Source organism: Panulirus ornatus, chromosome 70 (genome assembly GCF_036320965.1).
Source record: "Panulirus ornatus isolate Po-2019 chromosome 70, ASM3632096v1, whole genome shotgun sequence".
NCBI lineage: Eukaryota > Metazoa > Arthropoda > Malacostraca > Decapoda > Palinuridae > Panulirus > Panulirus ornatus.
Genome location: NC_092293.1, coordinates 16,151,929 through 16,174,013, shown reverse-complemented (window position 1 = coordinate 16,174,013; position 22,085 = coordinate 16,151,929). Strand labels below are relative to the sequence as shown.

General features: G+C 42.4%; 1 protein-coding gene across 1 annotated transcript; it reads left to right on the top strand.

The window, feature by feature from the left end:
• The first annotated feature begins 6,236 nt into the window (after window positions 1–6,236).
• LOC139747741 (tyrosine-protein kinase Fes/Fps-like) lies at window positions 6,237–21,535 on the top strand. The gene is made up of 2 exons (XM_071660335.1): window positions 6,237–7,559; window positions 20,245–21,535. The coding sequence occupies exon 2, from the start codon at window positions 20,263–20,265 to the stop codon at window positions 20,998–21,000; it is 738 nt and encodes a 245-aa protein (XP_071516436.1). The 5' UTR covers window positions 6,237–7,559; window positions 20,245–20,262; the 3' UTR covers window positions 21,001–21,535.
• The last annotated feature ends 550 nt before the right edge of the window (window positions 21,536–22,085 follow it).

Sequence of the window (22,085 nt, the reverse complement as noted above, 5' to 3'; positions counted from 1 at the left end):
TGTAAGGCATGTGTACGTGTAGGAAGAGAGGAAAGTGATTGGTTCTCAGTGAATGTAGGTTTGCGGCAGGGGTGTGTGATGTCTCCATGGTTGTTTAATTTGTTTATGGATGGGGTTGTTAGGGAGGTAAATGCAAGAGTCTTGGAAAGAGGGGCAAGTATGAAGTCTGTTGGGGATGAGAGAGCTTGGGAAGTGAGTCAGTTGTTGTTCGCTGATGATACAGCGCTGGTGGCGGATTCATGTGAGAAACTGCAGAAGCTGGTGACGGAGTTTGGTAAAGTGTGTGGAAGAAGAAAGTTAAGAGTAAATGTGAATAAGAGCAAGGTTATTAGGTACAGTAGGGTTGAGGGTCAAGTCAATTGGGAGGTGAGTTTGAATGGAGAAAAACTGGAGGAAGTGAAGTGTTTTAGATATCTGGGAGTGGATCTGTCAGCGGATGGAACCATGGAAGCGGAAGTGGATCATAGGGTGGGGGAGGGGGCGAAAATTTTGGGAGCCTTGAAAAATGTGTGGAAGTCGAGAACATTATCTCGGAAAGCAAAAATGGGTATGTTTGAAGGAATAGTGGTTCCAACAATGTTGTATGGTTGCGAGGCGTGGGCTATGGATAGAGTTGTGCGCAGGAGGATGGATGTGCTGGAAATGAGATGTTTGAGGACAATGTGTGGTGTGAGGTGGTTCGATCGAGTAAGTAACGTAAGGGTAAGAGAGATGTGTGGAAATAAAAAGAGCGTGGTTGAGAGAGCAGAAGAGGGTGTTTTGAAATGGTTTGGGCACATGGAGAGAATGAGTGAGGAAAGATTGACCAAGAGGATATATGTGTCGGAGGTGGAGGGAACGAGGAGAAGAGGGAGACCAAATTGGAGGTGGAAAGATGGAGTGAAAAGGATTTTGTGTGATCGGGGCCTGAACATGCAGGAGGGTGAAAGGAGAGCAAGGAATAGAGTGAATTGGAGCGATGTGGTATTCAGGGGTTGACGTGCTGTCGGTGGATTGAATCAAGGCATGTGAAGCGTCCGGGGTAAACCATGGAAAGCTGTGTAGGTATGTATATTTGCGTGTGTGGACGTGTGTATGTACATGTGTATGGGGGGGGGTTGGGCCATTTCTTTCGTCTGTTTGCTTGCGCTACCTCGCGACCGCGGGAGACAGCGACGAGGTATAAAAAAAAAAAAATATATATATATATATATATATATATATATATATATATATATATATATATATATATATATATATATAATGTTTGTTTCATACTATTCGCCATTTCCCGCATAAGCGAGGTAGCGTTAAGAACAGAGGACTGGGCCTTAGAGGATATATCCTCACCTGGCCCCCCTCTCTGTTCCTTCTTTTGGAAAAAAAAAAAAAATATATATATATATATATATATATATATATATTTATAAATATATATATATATATATATATATATATATATATATATATTTATATATATATATATATATATATATATATATATATATATATATATATATATATATATATATATATATATATATGTATATATTACGTAATGTTAATTCGCCACTTGCTAACTGAAGCAAAGACAGCGCCCAACACACACTGTCATAATAAGTCATCTAATTCTTTGTTTACATAATTTTCACCAAATGTGAATATCATTGCCTTCGTCTCACATATATAGTTTTTGTTTACTTGTAAATAATGTCAATTTCCGATGAAGAATAAACCACAATATGGTTAACTGCACTCTCTAGTTGCAGACGTGATTATTTTGCTCTTTATCGAAAATTGATAATATTTAAAGGCAAAAAGGTTAGAAAATATAACAAAAAACGTTATATCTAATTTACTATTCATTATTCTATTAAAACGCGAATGCAGTGATGTTCATATTTGTTGAAAACTATATAAGCAAAGAATTAGGTGATCTATTATGGCAATGTGTTGGTGCTGGATGTCGGGAGGTTTGGCAACTTTGGCTGGAATGTTGTTCGTTTAGGCCTGATGGTGGGAGCCGGTTTGGTGGAATGTGCGATGAGGAAATAACTGATTTAAGGAAGATTGGCGTCGCTCGGGTTGTGCCAGAACTAACCACAACGACACTCAGGTGTACCTGTTATCGGGGAAGGAACTGAGGCTTGGTGTGAAGAGACATCCAGATATACACGCGAAAACCGCCAACCAAACCAACGACCTCGATCAACGGCATGACAGTCATCGTCCAGACATTTGTTGCATGGCTTCCCTCAGGGGATGATAGTCTTATCTGTGACAACTAAATGGTGAAATAACTGTAGTTAGTGGTGGTCAAGCGGAATTGAGAATGATACTGTCCTCGCATTTCTGTGGTCTTAGTGAAACAGGTAATTTATGCTAATTTCATAGTTTCCGTTGCAGAGATTTTTTTGGTGAGCGATATGTTTGTCACGTGGTAATTGATGTGATTCCAACGATTTTGTCGTTCATTTATCTTGCAGATTACTCGTTTCTGAGATAGACTTTATAATACAATGAACCTCACCTAGGAGATGAATGTTCCCAGCCTGGGGCTCTGCCCTTACACCTCCGGTGTGCTCATACCTTCCCTTACCAGGAGCTCTGCCCCAAGACCTCCTGTTTGCCTATACCTTCCCTAACCAGGAGCTCTGCCCCCAGACCCTCTGTTTACATATACCTTCCCAAACCAGGGGCTCTGCCCCCAGACCCCCGGTTTCCCTATACCTTCCCTAATCAGGGGCTATGCCCTCAAACCTCTGGTGTGCCTATACCTTCCCTAAAAGGGGACGCTCTCCCCATACCCGCGTTGTGCCTATTCCTTCCCAAACCGGTTAGGTGACTCTACCCCAGACCCCCGTTGTGCCTATGACTTCCGTAGCTGGGGGCTTTCTCCTACACCCCCGTTGTGCCTATAACTTCCGTAGCTGGGGGCTTTCCCCAGACCCCGGTTGTGCCTATACCTTCCCCAGCTGTGAGCTTCCCCCCAGACCCCAGTTGTATCTATACCTTCCCTGGCTGGGGGCTTTGCCCCAGACCCATGTTGTGTCTGTACTTAGCCGGAGGCTTTCCCTCAGACCCCCCCACTGTGCATATACCTTCCCTAGCTGGGGGCTTTGCTCCAGACCCCTGGTGTGTCTATACCTTCCCAAGCTGGGGTCTTTACCCCAGACCCCTGGCGTGCTTATACCTTTCCTAGATTCTCTTCATAGATTCCCAGTTAGTGACTGGGCCGTGCAGGAAAGGTCTAGCTACTATTTCAATGTGCATTCTTTTTTTTTTTGGTAATTTCATATTTACTATGACAACAGGGGTGATTGCCGGTAAGCGGCCTAACTACATGTAGATAGTGAAAGAAGTTGTTAATCGAAGGAAGACCGTATGGACACATTAAGAGGAAGATTTAAGATCAGACTGCTGATAGCGTAAATAGAAGTAAGTTGAGAGGTGGCAGTAAGACGATGGTTCGAAATATACAGTTGCCTTACCGACTAAAAACATAACGACCCTCCAGCACCGCTCGCTCAACCTTCCAGTACGGCCTGTCGCACGGAAGCAATGGGCAACTCCACCAGTGCGTCCACCGCCCGCCCGACAACCCAACTTCAGGAATTGGTACCTGCCTTTGGAGCCACGAGAGAACAGCCTAATCCCGCACACCCCAAGCCAACAAAGGGGAGATGACTTTCAACCTGCCCGGTGGCCGACACCAGATGTACAAGGCAGGTCCGATTGCCAACCTGTGCTCTTGGAACACATCCTGTGAAGGGAATGGGTCCAGGTTAGGGCTTTGACGGAGCACACCTCAAGGTCCTGGTACGTCAGCCCTAATCCCAGGAGCTTTCTTGGCACCATGCACCACGCCAATTTAAAGTGGCTGATGTCACATGCACGGTGCCTTTCCGGTGAATTCCCGTACGCCTTGTAAGACTTCCGGGGTACCGTAGTAGCTGCACTTGTGCTGATGTGCAGCCGAAAGCGCGAAATGGACACCAGAGACTTGGGTGTCAATGATGTAGGCCTCTGTACCTTTGGAAGCCACGATGTCCGGCTTCCGAAAGGACCCCACAACCGGAATGCGCGGCTCGCAGGACACCTCGTAACCCCTCTGCCTCAATCGTCCGGCCAAATAGGCAGTGATGTTATCGTGCCTCTTTACCCTCCCGCCATGAGTACGGGGGCACATCTGTGCGATGTGCCCGAGCGTGCCTGGCTTCTGACAGGTGTCACAGAGGCCGTTTACTTCGGGCCGTCCTCTGGACGCCCTGGCAGGGTTGGGTAACGCGCCTATCCTCACTTGGACAGCTTTCACGTTATCAGAACCGGACAGAAAGCGGTTCCCGCTATTCTCCCATCTGCTAACCTGAGGCACGGCAGCAGATGGAGCGAGACCCGCTACGTCAACGTTGCTGACCAGATTGGCCCTCCATACGCGTAGGCGTTCGGGTTTATTGTTCGCCTGCCGACCAGCAATGCATGCGGGTCCGGACCAGCGCTGCAGCTTGCTCAACACTGCAGGCTCGCGGACAGCCGCATGAATCACCGGGTCGGTCGAGGTGAGCAATTTCTCGAACCGCGCTTGTCTATTTAGTCGGACGGTCGAGACAAAGTCTGGTATACCCAGCCCACCATCTCCAGCTGCCGAGTGGAAGTACGCACAGGGCACGTCATGGGCTAGGCGCAGCCAGCGGCGAACCGCCACTCGCACTTGCCTCTCCATACGTGCTAGCTGTGTCTTATACACTTCCCCCAACACCAGTCGATGCATGAGCTTGGGCACCAGATGTCCCACAAGCAGCGCAATCTACTGTTGAGGTTTTAGAGGGGCTCTGGTGATGTTGCGAAGCCCCTCTTCTAGCAGGGCGCCGCTGGATTTTCGCCGACCCCCAGCCCCGACAAGAACGCCAAGGTACTTATACTCGTCCTCAGGGCTCATGGATCCGACAGCGCTGCCCAAGACTTGGAACGTCCTATTTCTATCGACGTACCAAGTCTTTTGCTTGCCGTCGACCTCCATCCTGAGGGTACGACATTTCCTTGGATTAACTTGAAGTCCACCCACCGCGAGGGTCTCAGCCATCACGTCCATTACCTGCTGCAAACCAGTGAGCGTCTGCGCTACCAGAACCAAATCATCGGCAAACGCCAGTGCTGATACCTTTTGGTCACCCAACTTAACCCCTACACCAGTCTCTTTCACCCTTGCAATCCCCTCGTCGATCACAAGGTTGAAGAGAATTGGTGATAAGGGGTCGCCATGCTTGACCCCACGAGTCATATTAATTCTCTCCGACATCCCGTCGCTGCCTTCAATATTGGTGAAGGCTCGGTCGTACGACGACATAATATATGCCCTGACGGGGGCTGGGATGCCCTTCCGCGACATGGCCCGCTCGATAGCACTATCGAATGCTTTGGCCATGTCGAGGAATGCCAGGTGCACACCGTGGGCGTGTGCCCGCGCACGACCGACTATCGCATCCAAGATCGTGAGGTTCTCAAGGCATCCGTCTATTGGGACGAATGCCTTTTGAGCCTCATCGATCTGGACGAGGCTCGAGATACAGCTGATCAAGATTTTATGGAGCAGGCGGACTATGGCACAAGAGATGGTAACTGGCCTATAGTCCTTGGGTTCGGTAGGGTTAGGTACCTTGGGTATTAGCACCGTTCTATTTGCCTTCGGTGGTTCCGGCAAAGCAGACGTTGCTAGCCACAGGTTAAACATTTTGGCCAGGGCCCTCGGAGGAATGGACTTCAGTAATCGAGTCGACATTCCATCAGGACCAGGGGCAGATGTTCGGGTGGCTTTGAGGTGGTGTGCTACCTCACCGACGGTGACAACCTCTGGTAGTTGTCCATATACTGGGTCGCAATCGGTAATGGCACGTTCATCCGGCTCAAACGGTCGAGAGAAGAGAGCCCCCCAAAAGGGATTGAGGCGTCCGGCCCAACCGAGGTTGGCGACACCTCCCAAACGCCTTTCAGGACCAGTCCAGCAGCCAAAGACCTATTTTCTCGATATAGTCTCTGAACTTTCCGGTATTGCTCCCTTCTAAGGCGGTTTCCACGCAAAGGAGCCTCCTCTTCGCGGCGTACGCGGCCAGAGTTCGCTGACTGTCTTGAATCCCCTCCACCACGATTCCGGCGGTCTTCAGGCGAACCACAGGAGTTTATCACGTGTGTAGCGTGCTCTGCGGCTGACCTGACTGCGGCGAGGCTGTCGCTCTGACGCAAGTGGTCAAGGGCTCCGTTTAGGATATCCTCGCCCCACGATGGATTTGTGGGGCCAGCTCCTAATATGTCGAGATAAGCGACAGTCTCCGCCACAAAGGAAGCAATTGATTGGGATTGGGGTACTGTTTATCAAGCGACTACTAGGTTCATAAAGTGTCAAGGTAAACAGTGTGTGATTTTTCAGTAAAGTCGAGGTACTATTTACATTGGTGTCTTCATATTTTGTAGACCTGGGGATAGAATTGCCAGATTGTCATGATCAGATGGACTGGATGGCAACTCAGGAACTAGCCAGAATTGGATAGTATAATCCCCTAAACTATTAGTGGTGCCTAGGGACAGCCCTCCATCCTTTCTTCAATATGGTACTGGTAAGTTCTTTTTTCTATAATTTTTCAGAGAAACAAGACACCTCTGCATCTATGTAAAGTTACAGACACATTATATTAGTTCTGTTAATATCTGCAGTAAAAGGTAAAGCTGAAAATTTTTTCTATCCTGATATTTTCTATGAAAGATTACCTACCTAAATTTTCCAGTTGTGTATATCATTTGGATGTTGTTTCCGGACTGGAATCTGAAAAGAATGTCCTCGCTGAGCCCCATGATGAGGTAAGAATGTCCTCGCTGAGCCCCATGATGAGGTAAGAATGTCCTCGCTGAGCCCCATGATGAGGTAAGATTGTTGTTGTTCGAGATGTAAAACATTTCTTCAGCTTTTTCTCAATGTTTTCGTTGCCGCATCGCTTCAAGAATTCAATTTAGGTATTTAGTATTTCCTTGCAACTGTATGAAATACTGACTTAGGTAAAACAATCTTTATTCCATGAATGATTTTATCATTTAATAGATTTTCTGTATGTTTTATGATGCTTGTCTCTTGTGTTTAATTAATTCATTCTTAGTGCAAGATCTGTCGTATCACAGCCACATTGATGGAACTATTAAGTGTTGCAACACAACAGATGATGTTGTCCTTAAGGCAAAGGACTTGTAGGTAGAGAAGGTCAAGATTCATTCTTATGCTTATGATCAAGAGAATTGATATACAGTTGTTTTGTGCAATTATGTAGCTATTTCCCCGACAAGGAAAATCATAATTGGTTTATTTTTCAGAAATCATTTTGATGAATCCTGCCCTGAGCCATTGCTTGCTAAATTCAAAATGAAGTGCATTAAGATGCTGCAGCAAATGATGGAGAAGACTTGCACTGAAGCAAGCAGGTACTTGACCTGAAGGCATCATAATTTCTAGAAGCTGCCAATCCCTCCTCAGAAAAGTCAGCATACCCTGCAGTCTCAACCATTTGGTTCAGACCAACAACCCCAAATATTCTCAGGTCAGACTTGCATGAAACCTTTGTTAGTAATGTTGTGAAAGTTCCTGTAGCAATGTAGAACTTTCAGAGTTATGTTTTACATGTTTGTGGTAAAGGCCACTCTAAAGTGTCAGAAGTGCTGCAAGGGTTTCACATAATGTTAAAAGGAGTATGTGAAGGATTAGTTCCAAAACCAATTTTTGAGGTTCATTAAGAAAGTAAACTTATCTGCTATAGCTGGTATCATGGCACACCAGTTCTATGCTGAACTACCATGACTGCCATATTGAGAGAGTAATATGGAGGCTTCCAATACTATGATCCCGTACACACATACAAGAGCCACCCAAGAGTAACAAGGAATTTCATGTCATGTGGAAAAATGAAACTAATCTATCATTTCCCACAGAGACTGAAAACATGATATAGGGGAATGGGATGGAAGTGGTCAGAGAGAACAAGAGAAAATGAAATATATAGTAGCATGAAAGAGCTGGTTATCGGGACACTTAAAACAGATTTTATCATGAACGTAGTATGCATATCACAATCGAGCTTACAAAAAATGCTATAAGGCAACTTGCAGTAAGTGTGAACTTAGGGCACAAAATGATTACAGTCCGACTAAGTTTAGCGCCCAAAATCAAATGAGGCAGCATAGTTGAATGACAGTACAAAGGCTAACTGAGCAAAGTGTAAAGGTGAATAAAGATAATCTTTGTGCAGAGTGTGAAGTAACTGTAACATGTACGGTCTAGTTAAAGAGTTAGCATAAATTCATGTTAACATATACTTTAACTCAGATACCATACCATAACTTCCTGCCCCAGGAGTACCTTCAATCCTCATGAGGCTCTTGCAGTATGTGCAGAGTTCAGAGCAATCGAATTAGTAAGTGCTGTGTTTTCTGTGTGGTAGTTACTTCATGGGCATGAAATGCCTTGGAATATGTTAGAATTCCTTTTTTAGTGTTGTGATAATGAGGTATGTCCAGAGTGTAAGCAGGAGAGTGTAACTTGGGTTTTTTATGGGAGGAATGTGGTTTCTCTTGGGCGTATGTCTGGTGGATTAGAGTTTAGGACTGAGTTTGGAGGTTGGTTAGGGTATTTCAGCGTTTGTGGTGCAAGTGGCAAAATACATTCGGTATGTATTATTTCATGAATAAGGGTTCTTACAAATGGGTAATGCCAGGGTTATGGATTGATTAAATTTTCCTTTACGTGGAGTCCCGGACTAATGAGCATCTGTATTTACAAAAGGCTTCTCATACTCGCAGTCTGTGGAACTAATTAAAGTTGCCTGTTATTATATCTTTAATGATATTTTCTATCATTCTTAATCGCTATTTCCTGCGTCAGCAAGGTAGCGCAAGGAAACAGACGAAGAATGGCTCAACCACTCATACATACATATGTATACATAAACTCCCATACACGCACATTTACATTAATACAAATTTCACTATATACATACATATACATACAGAGACATAAACATATATACACATGTATATAATCATACTTGCTGCCTCCATTCATTCCCGTCGCCACCCCGCCACATAGGATATAGCACCACCCACGCTCCAGACAGTTAGCACAAGGAAAAGACAAAAACGCCACAATCGTTCACACTCAGTCTCTAGCTGTCTTGTATTGCCCCACAGACCTTAGAAGCTTCACTTGCCCTAGTTCAATCCATTGACAGCGCTTTGACCCCGGTATACCATATTATTCCAATTTACTCTATTCCTTGCATACCTCTCACCCTTCTGTATGTTCAGGCCCCGATCACTCAAAATAATTTTCACTCCATCCTTCCACCTCCTGCTTCTCCTTCTTCTCACCACCTCTGACATATATCCTCTTTGTCAATCTTTCCTCACTCATTCTCTTCATATGCCCAAACCATTTCAACACACCCTCTTCTGCTTTCTCAACCATACTCTTTATTTCCACACATTTCTCCTACCCGTCCATTGCTTACTCGATAAAACCACCTCACACCACAAACCTCAAACATTTCATTTCCAACACATCCACCCTCCTCCATACAATCTTATCTATAGCCCATGCCTCGCAACCATACAACATTGTTGGAACCACTATTCCTTCAAGCATACCCATTTTTGCTCTTCTAGATAACGTTGTCTCCTTCCACACATTCTTCATCGCTCCCAGAACCTTGGCCCCCTCCCCTACCCCTGTGACTCACTTCCGCTTCCATGGTTCCATCTGCTGCTAAGTTCACTCCCAGACATCTAAAACACTTAACATCCTCTAATTTTCTCTCTTTAAACTTATATCTCATTTAACTTGTCCCTCAACCCTATTGAGCCTAATTACCTTGCTCTTATTCACATTTACACTCAACTTCCTCCTTGCACACACTTTTCCAAACCTAGTCACCAACCACTGCAGTTTCTCACCCGAATCAGCCACCAGAGCTGTATCGTCAGGAAATAACAATTGACTCATTTCCCTGGCTCTCTCATCCACAACTCTTGGAGTTACCTCCCTAATCACCCCATCCACAAACAAAGGAACAACCGTTGAGACATCACATACCCCTGCCACAAACCGACATTCACTGGGAACCAATTACTCTCCTCTCTTCTCACTAGTACAAATGCCTCACATCCTTGGTATAAACTTTTCACTGCATCTAGCAATTTACTTCCCACACCATATACTCTTAAAACCTTTCAGGAAGCATCTCTATCAACCGTATCATATGCATTTTCCAGATCCATAAATGCTACATACAGATCCATCTGTTTTTCTAAGTATTTCTCACATATATTCTTAAAAGCAAACACCTGATCCACACATCCTCTACCACCTTGGAAACCACACTACTCTTCCCCAGTTTGATGCTCTGTGCGTGCCTTTACCCTCTCAATCAATACCTTCCCATATGATTTTCCAGGAATACTCAACAAACTTATGCCTCTTAAGTTTGAACACGAACCTTTATCCCCTTTGCTTTTGTACAATGGCACTATGCATGCATTCCACTAATCATCAGGCACTTCACCATGATCCATACATATATTGAATATCCTTACCAACCAGTCAACAACATAGTCGCCCCTTTTTTTGATAAATTCCACTGCAGTACCATCCAAACCCGTCACCTTGTCGGCTTTCATCTTCTACAAAGCTTTCACTACCACTTCTCTGTTTACCAAATCATTCCCCTGACCCTCTCACTTCGCACACCACCCCGACCAAAACACCCTATATATGTCATTATAACATGAAACACATTCAGCAATCCTTAAAGATACTTACTTCAACAATTCTTTTTATTACCTCCCCAATTGTCCATTTCACCGATTTTTCCCTTTTGCACGTTATTTACCTCCTCCAAAACACATTCTTATCCTCCCTAAACTTAATGATACTCTCTCACCCCAGCTCTCATTTGCTCTCTTTTTCAATGCTTGCACCTTTTTCTTGACCTGCCACTTTCTTTTATACATCTCCCAGTCATTTGCATTACTTCCCGGCAAGAATCGTCCAAACACCTCTCTCTTCTCTTTCAATAACAACCTTCTTCCTTCATCTCAATACTCACTACCCTTTCTAATCTGCCCAACTCCCACCTTTCTCAGGCCACATGCATCTTTTCCGCAAGCTATCACTGTTTCCCTAAATACATTCCATTCCTCGTCCACTCCCCTCATGTCATTTGCTCTCACCTAATCATTCTACACTAAATCCCTGCCGGTACTTCCTCACACAAATATCCTTTCCAAGCTCACCTACTCTCACCAATCTCTTCTCCCCAACATTATATCTTCTTTTCTGGAAACTCCTACAAATCTTCACCTTCGCCTCTACAAGATAGTAATCAGGCATCCCTCCAGCTACCCCTCCCACGACATTAACATCCAAAAGTTTTTTCTTTTACATGCCTATCAATTAACACATAATCCAATAACCCCCTTTGACCATCTCTCATACTTATACTTATGTATATCTCTCTTTTTAAATCAGGTATTTTCAATCACAAGTCCATTTCCAGCACAAAAATCCACAAGCTCCTCACCATATCCATTTGCAACCTTAAACATTCCATGTAGACCAATTATACCCTCAACTGCCACATCACTCACCTTCGCATTTAAATCACCCACCACTATAACCTGCTCCTATGCATCAAAGCTGCTTACACACTCACTCAGCTGCTCCGAAAACACTTACCTCTAATAATCTTTCTTCTCATGAAGAAATAATCACCCATCTCTCTCCATTCACTTTCCGTTTTACCCACATCAATCTAGAATCTACTTTTTTACACTATCAGTAGTGCTACTCCTTCCTTAGTTCTTGTCCTTTCTTCAAACCCTGACTTTACTCCCAAGACATTCCCAAACCACTCTTCCCCTTTACTATTGAGTCCTTTTCCTTCAGATCCAAACCATCCAGGTTTCTTTCCTCAAGCATACTATCTATCTCTCCTTTCTCCTCATCTTGGTTACATCCACACACACTCAGACACCCCAATCTTAGCCTTCGAGGAGGATGAGCACTCTTCGCTTGACTCCTTCTGTTTCCGTACGACACGCGGGGAATACATGGGAAGTATTCTTTCTCCCCTATCCCCAGGGATATATGTGTGCATTTCAGAATACATGTGTGAGAAAGGATGGAGAAGTGAGTAAAAGTTTCGGTATATACGTGGGTATAATGTCACGTTGGCATTTTAACATATATGTGTATATAGTAATAACACATATGAAAAGAAAGCTAGGAAAAGGAGATGCAGAGATGGAGTGTAACGGAGCCTGTTTTCGGATGATACTGTGTTTACGAAGGTTGTAGGTACGAGTTCTAAATGAAATGAGATTTAAAGTGGAGTAGTGGTGTTTGAAACGGAACAGTGTGAAATGATAGATTTTGCAAAACCCTATAGAGTGAGAGAAGTGTACTAGATTATGTTATAGAAATGAGGGTAGAACGAATGGAGGTGATAGAATTTAAGTGTTTAGGAGCTCTTTTGGGTAAGTTTGGTAATACAGAAAGAGACACAAGGAAAAGAGCAGTACAGGGTCAGCATAGCCCTCATAAACCTGATCAATACAACTGAAACATGGATATGGAATGAGCCAAGAATCTATGCAGTGAAAGGGATTTATTTGAGCGGAGCATGTGGTATGACTAGATGAAATGAATAAAGAAATGAGGGGTTGTATGAGAGATTTGGTATATCAGGGAATGAATTGTACAATGTTTGATTCATAATACTTTAAGGTGGTTTGGGTTTGTGGAAAGAATGCAAGATGGGGTGTTTACAAGGAAAGTGTGTGACGGGATGCTTTAAAGGGTTTACGTAAGCGGAAGACCACCTGTGACATGGGGAAATAGTGTAAGAGTACTAGAGGGAGAGAAATGGTAATTGCAAGAATGTGTTGAATGGTATATACAAATGAGGCATGTAAGGAGAGGGATAAGTGGAAACTCGTTTGTTGTGGCCACCCTATTGATGGAAGTTCCAGAGGGAACAGGCATTAGAAACAATTTTTCTTCACAGAAATTAGGCACAATGTTGACACTTTGATCGCTTTCGCATGTAGATTGCTGTGTTGCGTGGTGTTTGACTATTTTGTGACTTTTGGTGGAATGCATGACTGTGTGGTGTGGTGTGTGACTGTGTGGTGTGGTGTGTGACTGTGTGGTGTGGTGTTTGACTGTGTGGTGTGGTGTGTGACTGTGTGGTGTGGTGTGTGACTGTGTCGTATGGTGTGTGACTGTATGGTGTGGTGTGTGAGTGTATGGTGTGATGTGTGACTGTGTGGTGTGGTGTATGACTGTGGAGTGGTGTGTGATTGTGTTGTGTGGTGTTTGACTGTGTGGTGTGGTGTGTGACTGTGTGGTGTGGTGTGTGACTGTGTTGTATGGTGTGTGACTGTATGGTGTGGTGTGTGAGTGTATGGTGTGATGTGTGACTGTGTGGTGTGGTGTATGACTGTGGAGTGGTGTGTGATTGTGTGGTGTGGTGTTTGACTGTGTGGTGTGGTGTGGTGTGTGACTGTGTGGTGTGGTGTGTGACTGTGTGGCTTGGTGTTTAACTGTTTCTTGACAGTGGTGTTGTACTTAATTTTGTGGTATGGTGTATGACTGTGTGGAGTGGTGTGTGACTGTGTGGTGTGGTGTTTGACTGTGTGGTGTGGTGTGTGACTGTGTGATGTGGTGTGTGACTGTGTGGTGTGGTGTGTGACTGTGTGGTGTGGTGTTTGACTGTGTGGTGTGGTGTGTGACTGTGTGGTGTGGTGTTTGACTGTGTGGTGTTTGACTGTGTGGTGTGGTGTTTGACTGTGTGGTGTGGTGTTTGACTGTCTGGAGTGGTGTGACTGTGTGGTGTGGTGTGTGACTGTGTGGCGTGGTTTTTGACTGTTTTGTGACTTTGGTGGAGTGTATGACTGTGTGGTGTGGTGTATGACTGTGTTGCGTGGTGTTTGACTATTTTGTGACTTTTGGTGGAGTGTATGACTGTGTGGTGTGGTGTGTGACTGTGTGGTGTGGTATGTGACTGTGTGGTGTGGTGTTTGACTGTGTGGTGTGGTGTGGTGTGTGACTGTGTGGTGTGGTGTGTGACTGTGTGGTGTGGTGTGTGACTGTGTGGTGTGGTATGTGACTGTGAGGTGTGGTGTTTGACTGTGTGCTGTGGTGTGGTGTGTGATTGTGTGGTGTGGTGTGGTGTGTGACTGTGTGGTGTGGTGTGTGACTGTGTGGCTTGGTGTTTAACTGTTTCTTGACAGTGGTGTTGTGCTTAATTTTGTGGTATGGTGTATGACTGTGTGGAGTGGTGTGTGACTGTGTGGTGTGGTGTTTGACTGTGTGGTGTGGTGTGTGACTGTGTGGTGTGGTGTGTGACTGTGTGGTGTGGTGTGTGACTGTATGGTGTGGTGTGTGACTGTGTGGTGTGGTATGTGACTGTGTGGCTTGATTAACTGTTTCTTGACAGTGGTTTTGTGCTTACTTTTATGGTATGGTGGATGACTGTGTGGAGTGGTGTGTGACTGTGGCTTGATGTTTAACTGTATGGTGTGATGTGTGACTGTGTAGTGTGGTGTATGACTGTGCGGTGTGGTGTCTGACTGTGTTTTTATTAGCACAAATGTCTGTGACAGAGAAATGGAAGTCCATTGAAGAGTATATCAAGTTTGGCTTCACCGTTACCGAGAAACATTGGATTGACCTCCCTCAGTGCGTCGTATGCCATGTATGTGGAGAAAATATTAAGATCAGTAGATTATAAGATGTTGTAACTGCGAAGATAATCCTAGGCTATAGGTACTATTGGCGCTTTGGTCTATATGGAGATGTTAACCGTGTGAATTGTGAAGTTTGTGGCCAAACATTTGGAAGTAAAGTAGAAGACTGTGTCTCAGAATGTAAGAAATAGAGCCTTTTTAGGGATAGATCTAAACAAACCCTGCAAGAAATGTCACAACACCTTATTGTTAATAACAGGATACCTGAAATTTTAAGTTTGTATCCATTCTTTGCATCTAGTTGGTAAAATACCACATGAAACTGTCACTAGAGATTATGAAACCCAAGTCTCTTTCCTCATTTGCGTTAAGTAGTTCAACAGATTTTCATATTGTAACTTTCCGTTTCGGTTTGGCGACCGATATGGAAAACTTTATTTGTGTTGGTATTTGAACTCGCTCAATATGCCAACAGAGAACCACCAGCCAGGCTGGAGAGGTAAGGACTGGTCGCACTAACCCCACATCTGTCTTTGTTTACCACATACGTTCTGTATGTCCGTCCATGATAGGACTGGCGTTGTATGTCCAACACGAAACTCTGTTGACTTTCCAGTTACTCATTGGCTAAAGATGAGTTCAGATTAAAGTTAGCTAAGGATCAGCTTTGATTAGAAGTCAGCTAAAGATCAGCTTTGGTTAAAGTTTGCTAAAGATCGGCTTAGATTAAAGTCAGCTAAAGATCAGCTTTGGTTAAAGTTGGCTAAAGATCAGCTTAGATTAAAGTCTGCTAAAGATCAGTCTAGATCAGAGTCAGGTAAGTATCCGCTTAGATTAAAGTCAGCTAAAGATCAGCTTAGATTAAAGTCATCTTTGATGTAATAAAGCAGTGACAAGTGCAACACATCTACTGGTATGAGGTTCGTTAATGTTTTCAATTTACATCGCAGCGGAACCGCCATATGATTGTTAGAAATAATATAACCTGCATCTTTGCCTGAAGAGCGTTGTGCTCCACATGAGCTGGTCAAGGACCAAGCGAAGTACATGCCAGTATTAGACGGTCACTGAATGTTTGATTAAATTGCCAATGTTCCCCATAATATGCCATTCTCTGTCTTTGATAATGTTAAAGAAAACGGATTAGTTTTTTAGAGGGAAGCTTATCTGGTGAAAACGAAATTTCATATACAGGTTTGTTAGTACTGTTACTATTATAATTCTTCTCTCAGTATACATACTGAGTATGTAAACCTTTTACTGACCTGCTTCCGTTGAGGATCAGAAGTATCTTGTTTTTTCTTTCCTTTAGGAAAGACTTAAGCCAGACTGATTTGTGCCATCGTGGGCTCCAGTTATCTGCTGCTCAAGTGTAGATGAATAATGCAGTGACTCAGGATGTCTTATGGAACGACATGTTGACACCACAAACCACAATATTCCTGGTCATGGCTGCAGAGCCATCCACAGCAACTGTAGTGTATATATGTCTCTCCAGAAATATGATCTTACCAAGTTATTGGTTGTGGAACTCGAAAATTTATAGAAAAGACGATTTGAAATCTAAAACTATTCCTCCGAATGTCAGTTTTGACACAAAGTGAATCTATACGACATTTACGTTCAAGATGCTTGGTTTTTCGTTCATGGATTGAACAGAAGCAACCAACGATGGTTGCTACTGCTCAATCCATGAAGTCCCCCCCACCACGGAAAGGTAACCAAGCTTCGGGGGGGATGGGTGTTTACCCTGACGCCAACGGAGAAAATACAATATGTTTATATCTTTCCTTAATCTTGAAAATTGAATCACTTTCCTTAATCTTGAAAATTGAATCACTTTCCTTAATCTTAAAAAAGGGATCACTTTCCTTAATCTTGAAAATTGAACCACTTTCCTTAATCTTGAAAAATGAATCACTTTCCTTAATCTTGAAAAATGAATCACTTTCCTTAACCTTGAAAAATGAATCAATCAGATGGAAGAATAGCCCCAGTCATATGAAGACCGGCTGACTGAATCCTTGCGCATTGGGTAGAAAGTGATTTCTTTGATGGTAGCTTTATGGAAGGCACGGTAGCGTCGGAAGAGTTTCATTTGTTCTTTGAAGAGGGAAGGCAAGATCAACCAGCCTGCAAATACAATGACTTCGGCCAGGGCGCAGTGTTGTGGGCTGAGAGCATGCCTGTGGCAAGTGATGTGCTCCACAGAGAGGCCAGTGATACGGAGGAAGTTGGGATCCGACATGAGTGTGTTGTAGGTAGGACATCCCAGATCCTCAAGGTTAACAACTTTAGCGCGGCATTTGAAAACGGTGGTAAAGAGAGCCTCGATATATCCTCCCTTGAAGAGCAATACGTCGTACTGGTTAAGTACACCAAGAAATTCGTTGATGTCGACTAAGTGGGAGGGTCCTGAGACGACGGTGTAGGTGGTCAAGTCGAAAATGGCTGCCTCAGTGCAGTACATTGCGTGGAAGTGTTCTGTGCCGACGCCTTCTTCAACAAAGTTGATATCAATTATGGCTGCTCGCATACTCTGGTGGCGTCTAAGGAAGTCCCAATAGAAAGAATCGCCAAATGGTACGGGAGTTGTAGCGTAAGAAGCCAATTTAGGGAGAGACCAGCAGCTTCCGGGAAGGTTAGAAGATTTGAAATAGAATGGCTGGTGGGCAGTTGGTGGGCGAGGGACGTGAACGCTTCCGTAGATCTGCATTTTGGAAGATCATGATTTTCTCTGATGTACAGTTAACGAAGTAACCTCGGATATCCTTGCTTATATTTTAATATAGTGATGTCTTAATATAGTGATGTTTACCCAAATGAAACCAGACCAGATCCCCTCAAGTCAAAGGAACAATGAAGATAAGTTGGTTGTTATGAAGCCGTGGTGAAAAGAAGTGTATACTAAGAAAAAGAGATTGTTAAAATCTTTTGTAATGTCAGGCTAATGCATTACAAATATTTGATAAGTGATGTTAAAGTCTTTTTTCTGCCTTTTGCGTCAGTGTTGGGTATCTATATACTAATTCTACCGTGATTTCCATAAGAAATTTACCTTCAGTTTCACCAAGAATGGAGATGATATAGTCTATGGGATTGAGAAGATATTTAACAAAGATGATGTAAGGATCAAATATGAAGTCAAAGAAATATATATATAAAGTGAAGAAGATTAATTATGCAGAACTACGTTAATTGGAGATGATGTTTTAAAGCAGATATCTAGAATGGAGCCAAATCAGTGCCAAGTATCATACGAACTTTCTGGAAGAGTCGTAAAGGAGTGCGAGGAGGAAGTTAGCCTTTCATTAGTAAATATATTTATGACATCACTTAGAGCAGGAGTCAAAGACTAGTATACTTATAATTTTCTTTGTGGTAGTTATATGTCCGTGGAGAGTGGCGATATTAAAAATAAGAAAAAAATTACCTCCGCTTCGAAACTTTGGGAAATGGATTTTCATTTATGTCGTTGCATTACATATGCCGTTGAGATTAAATGAAATTCCTGTAGAGCAGTGTTTGGTTTATTGATTTTCCTAAAGTTTCGAATTTTAAGAATGATAGTATGTGTATCAGGGAAAATGTTGGGTTAATGTAAAGTTCAGTAGTACTCTTGTATGACCAGAACATATAAAAACCTTAATAACCTTACCTAGTTTCCGAAATAATGGGAAAACTCAAACGTTACACTGGACTCCTTTAGCACGTTGGTCATCAAGTATATTTGGACTAGATTATTGAAAATATTGAAACCTTGAGTATTAGGGAGGTGTGGTCAGGTTTGCATAGGAAATGATGATTTGTATTTTCCCAGATATATTACTCTTGTCTTTTGTGACATTATTATTCAATGAAACAAGGATTCACAGGTATTTTTTTGTAATCACAACTAAGTATATAAAGCGCCGAAAACATAAGTAACTTTATCCTAGAGTTGATTGCGATGCGGAGCTAAACTGAATTTTACTACGATTTCAACGTCGGTACCAATGGACATTATATCAGTGGATTCCTAATTCCTAAGGCAAGAGGTGACGGCACGTCTTACAGAAGAGCAACATTAAACAATTAGTTTTATGATTTCTAAACCTACACGTGAAAACTGGAGTAAATATTATGATCCTGTGATATATAAGATCTGATTGAAGTGACAGAAAAATCAAATGGTGCGTATACAGCTCTCCAGGTAATTCCGTTGCTCAGTTAATGCGATCATGGGAACATGTTCGAGCAAATTGTATTGCCTTATTCTTTTAACAGCATTTCCTATTTGTAACTTTAATAGAATAATATCCATTCCTAGAATGATATCCTTCAACATTATCTGCGGGACGTTAGATAATTACGTATGTTCCGTTAACTAGCCTATCACACACTTGGCATTCCTGCTTTAGCTTAGAACTGGTGAAGTAAGTCAATTATATCTCTAGGCAGAGGAAACGTGATATAGTCAAGAGCAAAAGCTGCAATTGCTCTTCAGGTATGGCCACCATATTTGTAAATAGGTGACACAGACGTTTGAGAACAGTTTAGCTCTGCAGTTGATTTTCCGATTACCGTATAGCCTAGTCGTTATTGTATGTGCTGGTAAACTATAGGCCGGTAGAAATAAGGAATGTATTTAAAAGTAAAAGATGGTATGAAGTTTATTCGCTATATATATATATATATATATATATATATATATATATATATATATATATATATATATATATATATATATATATATACTGTTAAGTATACAACAAAATAACTGAGAAGCCTGCATTCCGATCTCTTTAAAAGTGAACATATTAAGAATAAAAACAATTGCAAATTTCCGGAGTCTTATCAAACTGTGCACACATTCCATTACCTTGTTAAGCATTAGTAATTTCAACCAACAGCTTAAGTACATCCTAATTTTTATTGCATGCAGATCTTCACGACGACATACCTTCGCTGTATCCTTATCTTCTCTAATGTAGGTTCTAGGAATAGTATTATATATATATATATATATATATATATATATATATATATATATATATATATATATATATATATATATAGTCGTTAAACAAATAAACACAGAAGCTTCTGCCTTTCAACTGTAATTCACGCCATTTCAAGAATGAAAATCACTTGAAATACAGTCGGAACGTTGGAGCTTGTGTTGATTTTTGCAGCAAGTTTAGTAAAATCAGTGCTTTACATTATATATATATATATATATATATATATATATATATATATATATATATATATATATATATATATATATATATATATATATATATATATATATATATATATATATATATATATATTTTACTAATATCTTTATATTTTCTTCATTGTTTTTAATATTATTACAGAGTAAATCAACTCCGTACGATTTGCTCTGATTTGATCAGGTCATGTGAGAGGTCACGTGATCACTGACTATATAAAGGCCCGTCGAGGCACAAACTTTTCAGTTCTGTTCTGTCGTTCATACAGAGCAGACGTGTCTCAAAAATGGTCTGCAGAAAAATTTTGGCCGGAACTGACTGGGCCGTCCCTGAGGAAGTGCCCGTGATTCGCTTGGAAGACTTAGTGAAAGGAGAATCGTTGGGTCAAGGGATATCTGGCATAACATATAAGGGATCCTTTTACCTGCCTGATGGTGAAGTCGTGCCTGTAGCTATCAAGGAATATATCGGACCCGACGCCATGACAGAGATGGATAAAGAAGCTCGCGTCTTGCACAAACTAAATGGAACTGCAGGTGCTCCGCGACTTCATGGTGTACTTATGGAACCCCTCAGCCTAGTTATGGAGTTGTGTGCTGGAGTGTGTTATGACACTTTCATGAACACTGCCAGCGTTGATGACGCCCTGAAAGTATTCATAGAATTGGTCTCAGAAGTGAAAGCTCTCCATCACGCTGGCTATTGTCATTGTGACCTTCATGGAGGGAACATAATTATCAGTGATACCCCTGACCTCACCGTGAGACTTATCGACTTTGGTCTCTCAGAAAAAGTCGACGAAAAACCGCATGATCTGGCTTACCTGTGGACGACGATGGACAGCGAAAGGTTATTGGAGCTGGGAGCGTCCATTGCTGGAGCAGTGGGTCATACCCCAGCTGGTAGAGAGTTCAGAGAAGCTACCCTAAAGCAGCCCATTGGTGATGACGCAGAACTGGATGAACTTGCTTCTCTGGCCACCGATGCCCTACTGGAATGGTTGGACGAATACGGGATGGTTTGATTTGATTTTAAACGCCATTTCTTCCCACCATATTGCGCGGAAATATGGTTTAAGTTAAGTAGGAAAAGTGATCCAAGCTATTATTTGGTTTACGGAACTATAGGGTTAATGAAGCATAGACCCCAAGCAATTATTTGGTTTAAGGAACTATGAGGTTTAAACACTCATCGACTCTGACCAGTAATTGGGTCGAAGCCAATATAGACCGTGAGGAACAATAAGGTTTAAACAACTCCAGGGTCTAAGTAGAGCTGCTTTGAATTGATTTTAAACGCTATTTCTTCCCACCATTTTTGCGCGGAAATATCGTTTAAGTTAAATAGGAAAAGTGATCCAAGGTATAATTTGGTTTAAGGAACTATAGGGTTCAGCGACCATAGAGCCTAAGCAATTATTTGGTTTATGGAACTATAAGGTTTAAACAGTCATCGACTCTGACCAGTAGTTGGGTCTAAGCCACTATAGATCGTAAGCAACAATAAGGTTTAAACAACTACATGGTCTAAGCAGCTATAGACCCTAAGCAATGATTTGGTTTAAGCACTTATGGGATTTAAACATCAATAGACTCCAAGTCATTATTTGGTTAAAGTAATTATAGGGTTAAGCAACTAAACCCTTAGCAATTATTTGCTTTTAGAGTTATAGACCGTAAGCAACAATAGGGTTAAGCTACTACAGATCCTATGTAGTTATTTAGTTGAAGCAACTATAGACCCTAAGCAAGTATGGGGTTAAGATACTAAACACCCTATGGAATTATTTGGTTTCAGCACCTATAGGGTTAAGAGACTATAGACCCTAAGCAATCATTTTGTTTCTCGAACTACAGACCCTATGTTTTTGTTAAAAAAATATGGCAATAGATGAGGAAAGCTGGAATTACAGTTGTTGGAGATGCTTTCCGCTAAAGACCAAAAAAAGATTTGTCGTTAGGAGTCAGGTCAGCACACTTTACGAGAGTGCACCTGGATCTTCGTAGAACAGATTTACAATGAGTCCGAACGTGAATGAAATCAGTGGGTTTCTGGGGAAAGAAAGAGTTTCGTGGTCCGGTTACCACACACCGTCCCTGATGTGGTGAC

Excerpts from the sequence above, each read along its gene's own strand:
- LOC139747741 (XM_071660335.1), top strand. The coding sequence starts at position 20,263 with ATGGTCTGCAGAAAAATTTTGGCCGGAACTGACTGGGCCGTCCCTGAG.